General features: G+C 30.9%; 1 protein-coding gene across 5 annotated transcripts in view; it reads left to right on the top strand.

Annotated features, from left to right (window-relative positions):
• The window catches only part of LOC134685081 (transformation/transcription domain-associated protein-like), a 70,686-nt gene that overhangs the window by 11,685 nt on the left and 44,245 nt on the right, over positions 1-14,756 (top strand). For all 5 annotated transcript variants that reach the window (XM_063544494.1, XM_063544504.1, XM_063544523.1 and 2 more), the window contains exons 14-34: positions 2,175-2,503; positions 4,652-4,793; positions 4,955-5,012; positions 5,468-5,521; positions 5,918-5,956; positions 6,401-6,497; positions 6,879-6,973; positions 7,427-7,592; positions 7,997-8,163; positions 8,547-8,636; positions 9,211-9,321; positions 9,652-9,741; positions 10,458-10,609; positions 10,836-10,936; positions 11,447-11,542; positions 11,972-12,147; positions 12,377-12,462; positions 12,780-13,077; positions 13,435-13,584; positions 14,158-14,244; positions 14,499-14,595. In XM_063544494.1, coding sequence (XP_063400564.1) covers positions 2,175-2,503; positions 4,652-4,793; positions 4,955-5,012; positions 5,468-5,521; positions 5,918-5,956; positions 6,401-6,497; positions 6,879-6,973; positions 7,427-7,592; positions 7,997-8,163; positions 8,547-8,636; positions 9,211-9,321; positions 9,652-9,741; positions 10,458-10,609; positions 10,836-10,936; positions 11,447-11,542; positions 11,972-12,147; positions 12,377-12,462; positions 12,780-13,077; positions 13,435-13,584; positions 14,158-14,244; positions 14,499-14,595 — 2,681 coding nt within the window. The remainder of the gene's footprint in view (positions 1-2,174; positions 2,504-4,651; positions 4,794-4,954; positions 5,013-5,467; positions 5,522-5,917; positions 5,957-6,400; positions 6,498-6,878; positions 6,974-7,426; positions 7,593-7,996; positions 8,164-8,546; positions 8,637-9,210; positions 9,322-9,651; positions 9,742-10,457; positions 10,610-10,835; positions 10,937-11,446; positions 11,543-11,971; positions 12,148-12,376; positions 12,463-12,779; positions 13,078-13,434; positions 13,585-14,157; positions 14,245-14,498; positions 14,596-14,756) is intronic.

The following is a 14,756-nucleotide window of genomic DNA, read 5'->3' on the forward strand; positions in this document are numbered from 1 at the left end:
TTGGTATTGATTTTGGGAGTTTTGGTCCCAACATTTTAGGAATAAGGGGCCAAAAAGGGCCCAAATAAGCATTTTCTTGGTTTTCGCACTATAACTTTAGTTTAAGTTAATAGAAATCTATGAAATTTTGACACAAGGTTGATGACCACAAAAGAAAGGTTGGGATTGATTTTGGGAGTTTTGGTTTTAACAGTTTAGGAATTAGGGGCCAGAAAAGGGCCCAAATAAGCATTATTCTGGGTTTTCGCACAATAACTTAAGTTAAAGTAAATAGAAATGAATGAAATTTAAATATAATGTTTATGAACACAAAAGGAAGATTGGTATTGATTTTGGGAGTTTAGGTCCAAACAGTTTAGGAATTAGGGGCCAAAAAGGGACCCAAATAAGCATTTTTCTTGGTTTTTGCACCATAACGTTAGTATAAGTAAATAGAAATCTATGAAATTTAAACACAAGGTTAATGACCATAAAAGGAAAGTTGGTATTGATTTTGGGAGTTTTGGTCCCAACAGTTTAGGAAAAAGGGGCCCAAAGGGTCCAAAATTAAACTTTGTTTGATTTCATCAAAATTGAATAATTGGGGTTCTTTGATATGCCGAATCTAACTGTGTATGTAGATTCTTAACTTTTGGTCCCGTTTTCAAATTGGTCTACATTAAGGTCCAAAGGGTCCAAAATTAAACTTAGTTTGATTTTAACAAAAATTGAATCCTTGGGGTTCTTTGATATGCTGAATCTAAAAATGAACTTAGATTTTTTATTATTGGCCCAGTTTTCAAGTTGGCCCAAATCGGGGTCCAAAATTAAACTTTTTTGATTTCATCAAAAATTGAATAAATGGGGTTCTTTGATATGCCAAATCTTAACTGTGTATGTAGATTCTTCATTTTTGGTCCCGTTTTCAAATTGGCCTACATTAAGGTCCAAAGAGTCCAAAATTAAACTAAGTTTGATTTTAACAAAAATTAAATTCTTGGGCCTCTTTGATATGCTGAATCTAAACATGTACTTAGATTTTTGATTATGGGCCCAGTTTTCAAGTTGGTCCAAATCAGGATCTAAAATTATTATATTAAGTATTGTGGAATAGCAAGTCTTTTCAATTGCACTGTATTGTGCAATGGCAAGAAATATCTAATTTCACAATATTGTGAAATAGCAAATTTTTTTTTAATTAGAGTTATCTTTCTTTGTCCAAAATAGTAAGCAAGAAATATCTTATTGCAAGAATTTTTTTTTAATTGGAGTTATCTTTCTTTGTCCAGAATCAACTTAAATCTTTGTTATATACAATATACAATGTATATTCACTTTTTATTACCAACTGATAAATTTAAATAATCTTTACCATTCAGTGATATCAAGCAGTTTTTTTACATTTTATTTACAGTTTATTTTATGATGTATTTAAATGAGTAGTTATTGTTGCAAACTCCATTAGAATATTTCAATTGAGATTAGTTTTGGAATAAGGGAAAGGGGGATGTGATTAAAAAATTGGGTTCAATTTTTCTCATTTGAAATTTCATAAATAAAAAGAAAATTTCTTCAAAAATTATTTTCAGAGGATTAATATTGAACAGCATAGTGAATTGCTCTAAGAGAAAACAAAAATTTTAAGTTCATTAGAACACATTCATTCTGTGTCAGAAACCTATGCTGTGTCAACTATTTAATCACAATCCAAATTTAGAGCTGAATCCAGCTTGAATGTTGTGTCCATACTTGCCCCAACCGTTCAGGGTTCAACCTCTGCGGTCGTATAAAGCTACGCCCTGCGAAGCATCTGGTTCAGAATTGTTATATAAAAAGTTACAATGAATAAATCATTGTAATATTTTTTCTTTCTATGAAGAAATAACATCCAAATTGTGGTGCACACTGAATAATAAGCGTAGCAGGTTCCTTTTAAGGGTGCACCACATTTTTTTTGTTTTTGTTATTTTGGAATAGACAGAAACAATATTAGTCATTTCTTAAAACTTTATTCTAAATTTAATTTTAAACCGGAGTAAGCCATGAATAAATGTTGATTAAGTCACAGTCACTTGACAAAATTATGTCTATGAGCTGATAAACATAACAATGTCAGCCAACAGAAGATGTGATACCTCCAAAATTTAATTATTCGCAAATAATGTCATTTCTCAATGATTAAATTATATTTACAGTAAACAACAACCCCAGACTACCCAGACCTCAACATTTGATTCCAAAGTGGACACTAAAGTGGACACCAAACCAGTACTAGAACCACAGAAACAGCCTTCACCTGACACAGTACTGGACAATAAACTACCTTCCTCTCTGTTGAATGATCCCTCCTCTAAAGATAAAGATGACAAGGTGTGGCCAGATAAATCTACCAACAGATTTGGTATTACCCCAGGGCAGACCAGTACCTATACTGTTAATGACTGTAGAAGTCTAGTCAAGACATTAGTGTGTGGAGTTAAAACTATAACCTGGGGCATTGTCTCATGTAAAGCCACTGGAACAGGTAGGATATATAGATTAAAATAATTAAATATAATAAATGAGATTTTGATTTGAAGTAATAATCAACTAAGTTGGCAGTGCATAATAAATTAATTTAAGTCTGCACTCTTTCTCTGTAATGTCCATTGTTATACGACCGCAAATTTTGAAAAAATTTTCGTCGTATATTGCTATCACGTTGGCGTCGTCGTCGTCGTCGTCGTCGTCGTCGTCGTCGTCGTCCGAATACTTTTAGTTTTCGCACTCTAACTTTAGTAAAAGTGAATAGAAATCTATGAAATTTAAACACAAGGTTTATGACCATAAAAGGAAGGTTGGTATTGATTTTGGGAGTTTTGGTCCCAACAGTTTAGGAATTAGGGGCCAAAAAGGGCCCAAATAAGCATTTTCTTGGTTTTCGCACTATAACTTTAGTTTAAGTTAATGGAAATCTATGAAATTTTGACACAAGGTTTATGACCACAAAAGAAAGGTTGGGATTGATTCCAGGAGTTTTGGTTACAACAGTTTAGGAATTAGGGGCCAAAAAAGGGCCCAAATAAGCATTATTCTTGGTTTTTGCACAATTACTGTAGTTTAAGTAAATAGAAATCAATGAAATTTAAACACAATGTTTATGACCACAAAAGGAAGATTGGTATTGATTTTGGGAGTTTAGGTCCCAACAGTTTAGGAATTAGGGACCAAAAAGGGACCCAAATAAGCATTTTTCTTGGTTTTCGCACCATAACATTATTATAAGTAAATAGAAATCTATGAAATTTAAACACAAGGTTTATGACCATAAAAGGAAGGTTGGTATTGATTTTGGGAGTTTGGGTCCCAACAGTTTAGGAAAAAGGGGCCCAAAGGGTCCAAAATTAAACTTTGTTTGATTTCATCAAAATTGAATAATTTGGGTTCTTTGATATGCAGAATCTAACTGTGTATGTAGATTCTTAACTTTTGGTCATGTTTTCAAATTGGTCACATTAAGGTCCAAAGGGTCCAAAATTAAACTTAGTTTGATTTTGACAAAAAATGAATCGGTTGGGTTCTTTGATATGTTGAATCTAAAAATGTACTTAGATTCTTGATTATTGGCCCAGTTTTCAAGTTGGTCCAAATCTGGGTCCAAAATTAAACTTTATTTGATTTCATCAAAAATTGAATAAATGGGGTTCTTTGATATGCCAAATCTAACTGTGTATGTAGATTCTTCATTTTTGGTCCCGTTTTCAAATTGGCCTACATTAAGGTCCAAAGGGTCCAAAATTAAACCAAGTTTGATTTTAACAAAAATTAAATTCTTGGGCCTCTTTGATATGCTGAATCTAAACATGTACTTAGATTTTTTATTATGGGCCCAGTTTTCAAGTTGGTCCAAATCAGGATCTAAAATTATTATATTAAGTATTGTGCAATAGCAAGTCTTTTCAATTGCACAGTATTGTGCAATGGCAAGAAATATCTAATTTCACAATATTGTGAAATAGCAAATTTTTTTTTAATTAGAGTTATCTTCTTTGTCCAGAATAGTAAGCAAAAATATCTTATTGCAAGAATTTTTTTTAATTGGAGTTATCTTTCTTTGTCCAGAATCAACTTAAATCTTTGTTATATACAATATACAATGTATATTCACTTTTACTACCAACTGATAAATTTAAACAATCTTTACCATTCAGTGATAACAAGCAGTTTTTTTACATCTTAATATTTTATGATGTATTTAAATGAGTAGTTATTGTTGCAAACTCCATTAGAATATTTAAATTGAGATTAGTTTTGGAATAAGGGAAAGGGGGATGTGATTAAAAAATTGGGTTCAATTTTTCTCATTTGAAATTTCATAAATAAAAAGAAAATTTCTTCAAACATTTTTTTGAGAGGATTAATATTCAACAGCATAGTGAATTGCTCTAAGAGAAAACAAAAATTTTAAGTTCATTAGAACACATTCATTCTGTGTCAGAAACCTATGCTGTGTCAACTATTAAATCACAATCCAAATTTAGAGCTGAATCCAGCTTGAATGTTGTGTCCATACTTGCCCCAACCGTTCAGGGTTCAACCTCTGCGGTCGTATAAAGCTACGCCCTGCGGAGCATCTGGTTTTTGTTATGTTTTGTAAGAAAAAAAACTAATTTTTACACCCTTTATCTTTCAGAAGCCACAACAATACCAGCCAAGCAATTTTTGCCAAAAGAAACACTTGTTTACATAAGACTTGTGAAATATGCTCTTCAAGCCTTAGACATCTATACTATAAATGTATCACCCACTGGGCAGGCTGTCATCAGACCAGCAGTGTAAGTCATTTCCTAAACAAATACAATTTTTTTTTAAATTTATATTAGACAAGTGATTATTTCATTTAAAACTAGTCTTTAAGCTTTTCATTGACAATTTATGTAAGTCAGAGATTTTGTGGTAGATGACTCACTACAATCTGCATTTAATACTATTTCAGTGTTCAGAGTGTAAGAACTAAAGAAGAGAAAGAGGTATTGGAACACTTCGCAGGGGTGGTAAGTATTGATGGTATTTGAGAAGTAAATTGAAAATGTTTTGGTCATTATAATTAAAAATAAACAATTAAAAAAACAAACATGATATTTAAGAATTCTTGAACCAGAGTAAAAAATAGTTTTTAAATTGCAAAACCATTTCAGACAATAAGAACAATTTAAAGTTGTTTGAGAGACAGCAAACTGACAATATCATAACTAAACATTGATATCAAAGAGGTCACTGTATAGTCAGATCATGAGACAAGCTTATCGAACATTTTGCAGAGTTACTTTATATTGTCTTATTCAAAAAATGTGTCATTAATTTTGAGTTACTTTCACTTTCAAAAATACATATTTTACAAATAAACTTCCATAGATCCAGACTTCAGAAATAAGAACTTGTCTTAGATAGTATTTGTTGTGTTTGTTGATATTTGACATATAACACAATGTTTGTTGTTTCATTTTAGTTCAACATGATGCACACTCAGACATTCAAAGAAATATTTTCAACAACAGTGGAGGTAATTATATTAATCAGAGATTTATATTCACCATTATAGTGGCCAACAGATATTGATTTTATTTAAGATTTTTAATTTTACTACTACTTTACTTTATAAGTAAATATGATAAATAAAAAGGCATAAATTGTACACTGATGTAACCAATATTTGATGATATAAAATAATTGAATATAACCTTAGGTTGATAAGTTCAGAAACAATAATAGACAAAATGATATTACAGGAAGAAATTACAAATATATTATACAAAGCTCAGATTAGGTGTAGGAAATTACTGATCAGCTTTGAGACTGAGTGAATTTTTTTGTTTGATCATATTTTATTCCAGAATGAAATCAGATTTCCATATTAATTAATAAACAATTTCTTATACTATTGATTTTTATCTTTCAGTATATGGTTGATAGAATCCATAATAATTATGCACTACAGGTATGCAATTTATTTACATATCGATCATATGAATGTATGGTATGCTGAAGAGAATAAGTTAATGTATTTGAACTATTATTCATAGTCATAGATGTAATATATACCATGCAGATAAATCAGTAATACATATATGTACATTAATCAGTTACAAATGATTCTGAAATGTACAGGGATAGACCCATTTTAAATGATTATCTAAATCATCTTTGATTTACCGACATAACTTAGAATAAATATATCTTTTGTATATAGAAATGGTTGGGTTTTACTCATTGTTGAAGGCCATACGTTGACCTATGGCTGTTAATTTCTGTATCATTTGGTTTCTTGTGGAGAGTTTTCTATTTGTCAGTCATACCATTTCTTCTTATTTTTATATGTATATGATTTTTGCATTTTATTTAGATGAGCATCAATGCTTCATAATTTTATTATATTTTACAGATAGTAGCTAATTCATTCTTAGCCAATCCTACAACATCGCCAACATTTGCTACAATACTGGTGGACTATTTACTCGCAAGATTAGAAGAAATGGGATGTAAGTTAATATATAGTATATAAGGTATACTAAGTATACAATGCGAGTCAAAAATGACACGCAGGTTTTATGAGTATATGTTTTCTTTATTTTACATTAATTGTTGCAGACTTTTTTGTCATTTGTCTCTGTGTTACATATTTGTTTTTCATTCATTATTTGTATGTAAATGGTGTGAATTATTTTACATTTGTCATTTCGAGGCCTTTTATAGCTGTCTATGCATCATTGTTGAAGTTTATAGGGTGCAAAATCAAAATAAAATGAAAACAGTAACCTTGTATGAAATGCATGTATTTAGAACTTTGCCCATGGTGCCTCTGTAATTTCCTACCGTTTCATCACTTATTTGTATGAATATAATACCCTTGTGTATTGCAGCTAACATGGACAGATCTAACTTGTATCTGAAGTTGTTCAAACTGGTGTTTGGTTCTGTTTCATTATTTGCTGCAGAAAATGAACAAATGCTGAAGGTATATGATTTGGTTATTATTTATTTTTATTTTTTGCACAACATAAAGGTTGAAATTTTGCACTGATAGGATTGCATGCCAATTTTTCGAGATATTCAAGAAGATTGGTCTTGTATTTGAAGTTTGTTTTTCTTTTATATATTCAAAAACCTCATAAAGATTTTTTTATCAAAAGAAAGAATTAGGTGCATGAAGTACAAGGCCGCATTTAAGTTTAGGAAATGCATCTCTAGCAAGAAAAAATACAAAAGCTTAATTTTTGTAGAAACACCTAGCATTCTTTGTATTGACATTTATTTTCAAGAAAACAGCAAACTTGCAAGTTGAGAATAAAACTACAATATTAACTTTAAAAAAAATCAATTATTTTTAGAAATGAAATTTGAAAAAATACTTTCAGAGATTTTTCAACAGATTGTAAATCAAAATTTGAGTTTGTATTTGTATTTACAGCCTCATCTGCATGTCATAGTAAACAGATCTATGGAGTTAGCTATGAGTGCCAAGGAACCATACAATTATTTCCTGTTACTGAGGGCATTATTTAGGTCAATAGGAGGAGGAAGTCATGACCTTTTGTATCAGGAGTTTCTACCATTACTTCCAAATCTACTGCAAGGTGAGAATTATTAAAGCCAAGAAGATTACATGATATATTCTATTATACAAGATGTCTAATTTAAAAAAAAAACAGTATAAGAGTAAAATTCTTTCACAGATGTGTGATACTGAACGCACTTATAAAATATGCCAACACATGTATATATCAAGCTTTTTTAAAAATTCTAATACTTTGGATTCATTTATTTTAATGGTTATCGATTTTTGTTGATTGAGGAAACCTTGTTTTTTCATGAATATATGATTTTTTTAGGGCCAAATTCAGCATTCAATCTATAGAAAATAGTAACTTCTTCAAATATAGATCACTTGAAAAATGATACTTTATTTAGTAAATAAGATACAGAGTTTTGTTTTACTTGAAATTGAACAATGCTTGAATTTTAATTACTTAAATTTCAGGATTAAACAGTTTACAGAGTGGTTTACATAGACAGCATATGAAAGATTTATTTGTGGAGCTTTGTTTGACTGTACCTGTCCGTTTGAGTTCCCTTTTACCTTACTTACCAATGTTAATGGATCCACTTGTATCAGCATTAAATGGATCACAGACTCTTGTCAGTCAGGTAATATGATAGTTGTATTTGCAACTATGTTGCAGGATAACATTTCAGTTTTATTTATGAAAGAGATCGGGTGGTGTAAAAGTATATCAAAGTGAAATACAACAGCTTTTCATCATTCTAAGCTCTGAAGCTTTATGATATATCTCACATTTACTAAAAATGAACATTATAAGACTAAGCAAATAAATAAAAAAATTGTTTGAAAAATTTCAGGACTCAACTATGTTTGGTAATATGTGGGCCTAAACTTGAAAGATCTACAACACCAGAATAGAATGTCATTATAGTTGGTAGTATTTTGAGCAAGTTTTGTATCCATTTAAACAGTGTTTGAAAATATTTGTATGTGTACCATCAATATGACTTTGTTTTAATTATTGTAGGGCTTGAGAACATTAGAATTATGTGTAGATAACTTACAGCCAGACTTCCTTTATGATCATATCCAACCTGTCAGGGCTGAACTAATGCAGGTAAGATACTTTGATTCTGATTCTACCTAAGTCAAGTCGTCATTCTTGAAATATTTCTGATTTTGATGCTAGTGTTAATTGTCACCTAGATATATAATTAATACCTTTAAAGATATTTTAGTTCATTTGCAAATTATTGGAAGAAATGAATAGACATGTCATTTATTTTTATGCCCCATTTATGGGCATTATGTTTTCTGGTCTGTGCGTCCTTCCGTCCGTTCGTCCCACTTCATGTTTAAAGTTTTTGGTCAAGGTAGTTTTTGATAAAGTTGAAGTCCAATCAATTTGAAACTTAGTAAACATGTTCCCTATGATATGATCTTTCTAATTTTAATGCCAAATTAGAGATTTTATTCCATTTTCATGGTCCACTGAATATAGAAAATGATAGTGCAGATGGGGTATCCGTGTACTGTGGACACATTCTTGATTGTTATCAAGTTAAGTCATTAACTGTAAAAAGCCTCTAAGAATAAGAAATACCTAGCCCAAACTCACTACATTGTAGTTAATACAAACATATTTTATTGGTTTGACTAAAAGTTTACTGATTTAAAATATAATTTTGCAGGCATTATGGAAGACGTTGAGAAATCCAGTAGATAACATTGCTCATGTAGCATTCAGAGTATTGGGGAAATTTGGTGGTGGAAATAGAAAAATGTTACGAGAACCACAGAGGGTAAGTACAGATACAGAAAACAAAACAATCAAATATGGGTAAAAAGATTTTTCAATGCATTTTTATTTGTTCTCATTTTGCTTGTTGCAACAATACTGTTTGAAAATGAAAAAAAAAACCACAAACAATGTTGCACTGTTTAATGCTAGTGGTTTGGCTTGCATGAGATTATTTTGAAAATTTGAAGTTGCACTCTTTATTAGCATCATTGAATGTTGATAGTTAATTTTGTTGAAATACTGATAGTCAATTTTTATATTCCTATTCACAAAATTAAAAGATATATTTGCAGCAAATTAAATGCCTATTTTGTATTTTTTTTCTTTCCAGCTTCAGTATAACGACAAAGAAACAGCTGGTCCATGTATTACAATATACTTCCAAGACTCCAAAACACCTATAACACTTCCTGTAGAAAAGGTATAGTTTCAAAGTTATACATATGACGCCCGACAAGCAAAAACGACCCTTATGGCAAAAATTATGAATTATCAGATTTTTTATTGATCAAACAGAAAATACTAATGCCAACTCAATATAAAAAATTTGAAACAGTCGGTGAAAAACTAGTTGAGAAATTTCTATTTTAGTTACCCATAAAAATGTGTTCTAACGTAAAATGCAACGTAACGTAACGTAACGATTCATACACTTTAACGTCGTTTTAAGTTTGCTGCAATTTACTAGTTTACTCTTCTTCTGGTGCTTGACAAAAGGTAACCTGATATTACTTTCTAGCATATGGACGATTTTTTCAATATAGATGTTCCTACATAACACGTGCTAATCCGGCTGCAGAAATAACTACAGGAAGAGCCGACATATCGAACTACATGTATTATAAAAGACGACGAAGAGTATCTATTTCTTTTTTAACTTAAGCATATTTGTTTTTTGACTACTGATAACGACGTCAAATGCGATAAGGGTTGTTTTTGCTTGACGTGCGTCATATGATTATGCATATCACAGCTATGTTATTGGTCATAGATACTTCCTATACGATTACACTTTCTTATGACACATATCTGTACATGCATTCAAAATATACATGAATAAGGGTAAGATGGAACTTCTAAATATGTGATTTCATTTAGAATATGTAAAAGTGTTACATAATTTTCATATATTTTCAGGCTATAGATGCAGCATTGACGGCCTTGAAATGTAGTACAACAGAGAACTTTGTACGACGTCAAGCTTGGGAACTTATTAAATGTTTCCTTGTTTCTGTTATGAATCTGGAAGATGACAAACAAACACTGACTTATCTCTTCACTCACACAAGGTAGGGCAATCAATGTCATTGGAGTTCAGTATTTTTTTTATTTTACGTTTTACAATTGAATATAAAAAAAGCAATGTGATACAAGTTTACAACATAATACATATAAAACAATGTAATACAAATAAAGCAATGTAATACAAGTTTTCAATGTAATCTTGATAGTATAATGTAATACAAATTTACTATTATGTTATTAGAATACAGATACGTTTATCTTTTATTTCAGTTTTACAGAAAATGAGGTTCCCCTTCAAACTGGACCATTGTATAAAACACCAGACTCCCACTCCCGAAAAGTCCATGAGCAGGCATTAACTGGAATGTTTGGTAAATACAAAAGCATTAAAATATATTCAAAGATTTTTTGTAAACCCTTTCAACGCTATTCACGGCATATGCTGGATGACATAAGCCGTCCGCCACTGCTATTCTCTGTATCTCATTTAATAAAAAAGATACAGCAGTCTGAAAAGGAATATACTGTTCTAATGAATGAACACAAAAAAAATGCAGCAGCAGCAGCCATTTTTCTATTTTTTGGTGTAGCGTTGAAAGGGTTAATATAGATTTGTCAAAAAGATAGAGAAGTAAATGAATTTTCAAGATAATTTGATGTGTAAAACTTGTAAGAGTTATTCAAATGAGGTATACAAAAATACTTAAAACCTTGAACATGATTAATAAAAATTATATTTTATGAACGTAACTAGATATGCTTTGCATGTCACTGCAATGGAGATGTGCATATTTTCTGTAGTAGAAAAGACCATTCCAGTTCGAAGTGAAAACAGATATGCATTGTATCTTTCATTCTACATTAACTTGTTTCTTTTACAGTTGCTGCTGCTATCAAGGAACTAAGACAGACAGCACTGCCATTCATGGCTTGTATGGTCAGACATTACACTATGATATCTATCTCTCAGCAAACAGGTATGCAATGTACTTACTATCCTCATACATAGATTTACATATATAATTTATTGGTTTCTTATTAGAGATTAAAAAACAAAGGAAGATGTACAAATCAAGATATAAAAAAGAAGTGAGAAATAAATGTTTTAAAACTCGGTAGACTTAAAAGTCCACAAAGACACACATTAAAAAGTCTGAAACTTAACTGCAGTTTTAATACACATATGCTATATGGGTTGCTGTGTCATTGACATATTTATTTTGTTATTTTAATGGAAAATAAGGGATAGGACTATTTATTCATGACATGCCGACCTTACAATCATCTGACAAATCAAAGTGCTTTTATTAATAATCAGCAATTATTTGCTTTTCTATACTTTTGTATTTGCTATCGAAAAAAGTTTTGAAACGAGGACACTATTTACAGGAGGATATCTATTTCAGGTCCATTTCCTGTTGGAGATAAGCAGAACAAATTACATGGTATGGATACACAGATCTTGATTGATGCTCTGGCTGTTATCATGGGACATGAAGAGAAAGAGCTGTGTAAGCCAGGCAATCTGGCCCTTGTCCTCATTCTAGATACTGCCACTACTATACTGGGGTCTAAAGAAAAGGTTAGAGTTGGTGTCAGAAAAAATTTCAAGCTAATATCTGGGGGGAAAAATATGATTACTATTTTGGAAGAAAATCTGCTTGTTATTATATTTTTATCACAATTTTTTTACACAGATAAAATTTCATCACCTTTTGTGAATTTGAAAGTCAATATTTGACAATGATTGGGTGTTGTATGATAACTCAATTTGACTATAGTATTAACTGCTGACATATGTTTGTTTCTAGGCCTGCAGGTTACCAACCTTCGATTATTTAGTAGAAAGAATGTGTTCCTTATGTTATGAGAGAGCTTGGTATGCTAAAGTTGGAGGGTAAGTAAATGAAAGTAAAAACAGTTTCTGCAGTAATATTTAACAGTAATTTGGGTTCTGAACCTTCATATGTTCAAAGATGTCAGCAGCCATTTTCACAAAAAACAAACTTTCAAAACTCAACATGTAAATTTTGTCACATTGTTTTTTATGAGAGCTATATAAACCATCATGCAATTTATACTAAAGTAACCTAATAAGTTTGGTATGCATTGCTCTGTTTGACATTGTCTTTCAAAACAATATTTAATAATTTGATTGTTTATCATTCATTAATTCAGTGTTTTAAAATTAGTTGCATTTACCTTCAATTTAAGGTGTCTAGCTATTAAGTTCATGTACGAGAGAATGGCCTTGAACTGGGTACTGGAACACCAGTTTTCATTCCTGAAAGCCTTGTTGTTTGTTATGATGGACCTTACTAAAGAGGTATCTAGTGGGGCCGTCGACTTAGCCAAACATAATCTGGAGAACATGTTAGTCAAATGTTCACAAGAGATTACGCAATGTAAGGAGAATGAAGAATTACTGGCTGCTCAAAAGAAATCCTTCCATGAAGTAACCCATGAACTAGTTAGACAGATAACATCTCCCAACACCATTGTTAGAGAACAGGTATGTACAGTATTGTTTGCCATTATCTTATATTTAGTCAATGGCAGAAAATTTCGCCTGATATGATAAATATTGTGTGTAGAGAATGTTATTTGCAAAAAACAAAAATACACAACCAAAGTTGTACCTTTTTTAAGTAGTCTTCAATGGTCACCATACCCTGAGCCAAGATAACATGTGACAGAAGTTCCATAATTTGTGACCCATAAGATTTTCCTCAGCTATAAACTTAGTCAATTCACAAGACTACATATCCAACAAGTTTTGTGATAGCATTTGAATGTGTTGAATCTTACATGGGGAAAAATATATTAAAACAAATTATTAAATATTATCACAGATAATCTCAAATTGTAGGCAATGCACTCTTTAGAGATATTGGCTAAGACAACAAAGAAGTCAATAACAGAGATCATGGAACCTCATAAGGATGTTTTACAAGATATGATCCCTCCAAAGAAACATTTACTGAGACATCAACCTGCTAATGCTCAGATTGGATTAATGGTTAGTAATAGGTTCATAAAGGGCAAAAATGTACACACATTGGGAATGAACGATGTAGGAAATATACATCTATGGGGTAAACTTGCATTAGTTACTGTAGTGCTTCCTTACTAACATGCTTTATAACATATTTTTCAAAAATTCCCTTTTGAAGTTAATTACCTATTGAGAAACCAAGGTTCCAACCTCTTCAGGCAAAATAAACCCTAGAAGTATTTGGCTATTCTTTAAGGGTTCCTTTTGGTCATAAAGCTCTTGTAAAATGTTCTACATATTAACACTTTCTTGGCTTTCAATTGTTTATGTGTCAGCATTCACAATGATGGTTAATAAAAAATAGCCATTGAAGGACCAGAATTTTTAAAGTGTTATTTTTATTTTTCGGTATTCGTGTAATCGAAAACAATTTTTTTATTTTAATGCACATACATCCTTTTTGACCTGTAGGGGTTTAAAATAAAGAAATTTTAAATATCAGCAAAAGGGTATAGAATAAGTCAGGTTGTTTTTGTATTTCTTTGAAGTTTTGATTCATTATGACAGATTTGATACAACTTTATTTATTTATTACAGGATGGGAATACATTCTGTACTACATTGGAACCAAGGTTGTTTACTATAGATCTAAATGTATTGGAGCATAATGTCTTCTTCACAGAGGTAATTATATACTGAAAGATCTTCTAGAAGATTTTTTGATAATAACAGTGGTAAAATTCTAATGGAGTGAAATTTCATGTTACTAATAGGAACTATTATTAAGTTTTCGAAGAGAGAATTATTTTTTTAGGTTATTTTTGAATTTTCTTTGAAGGGTAAGTGATCATTGTTAATAACAACAAGAAAATAACAAATAAGCATTATTTTTGCAGAAATTTGTAAACCTGTCATGCAATTGTTGTATATATTTCCAGTTACTTAGCCTGTGTGAAGCAGAAGATGCTGTATTGTTAAAGCTTCCTTGTTATAAATCTGTCACAGATCTGGTACCTCTTAGGAAAAGTGCACTCAGTAAGTAGACCATTATTATATAGTCAGCACAGGTAAACTCCAACAATTATATTATGTAATCTAAGACATATTACACTTAAGATATCAGTTGTTGCTGAATGTTGTGCTGTTTATTTGATGTTCATCACACTTGTATTTCTTTATCAAGTTTTTGTTTATAA

The sequence above is a fragment of the Mytilus trossulus genome, chromosome 1 (assembly GCF_036588685.1).
Source record: "Mytilus trossulus isolate FHL-02 chromosome 1, PNRI_Mtr1.1.1.hap1, whole genome shotgun sequence".
Classification (NCBI taxonomy): Eukaryota; Metazoa; Mollusca; class Bivalvia; order Mytilida; family Mytilidae; genus Mytilus; species Mytilus trossulus.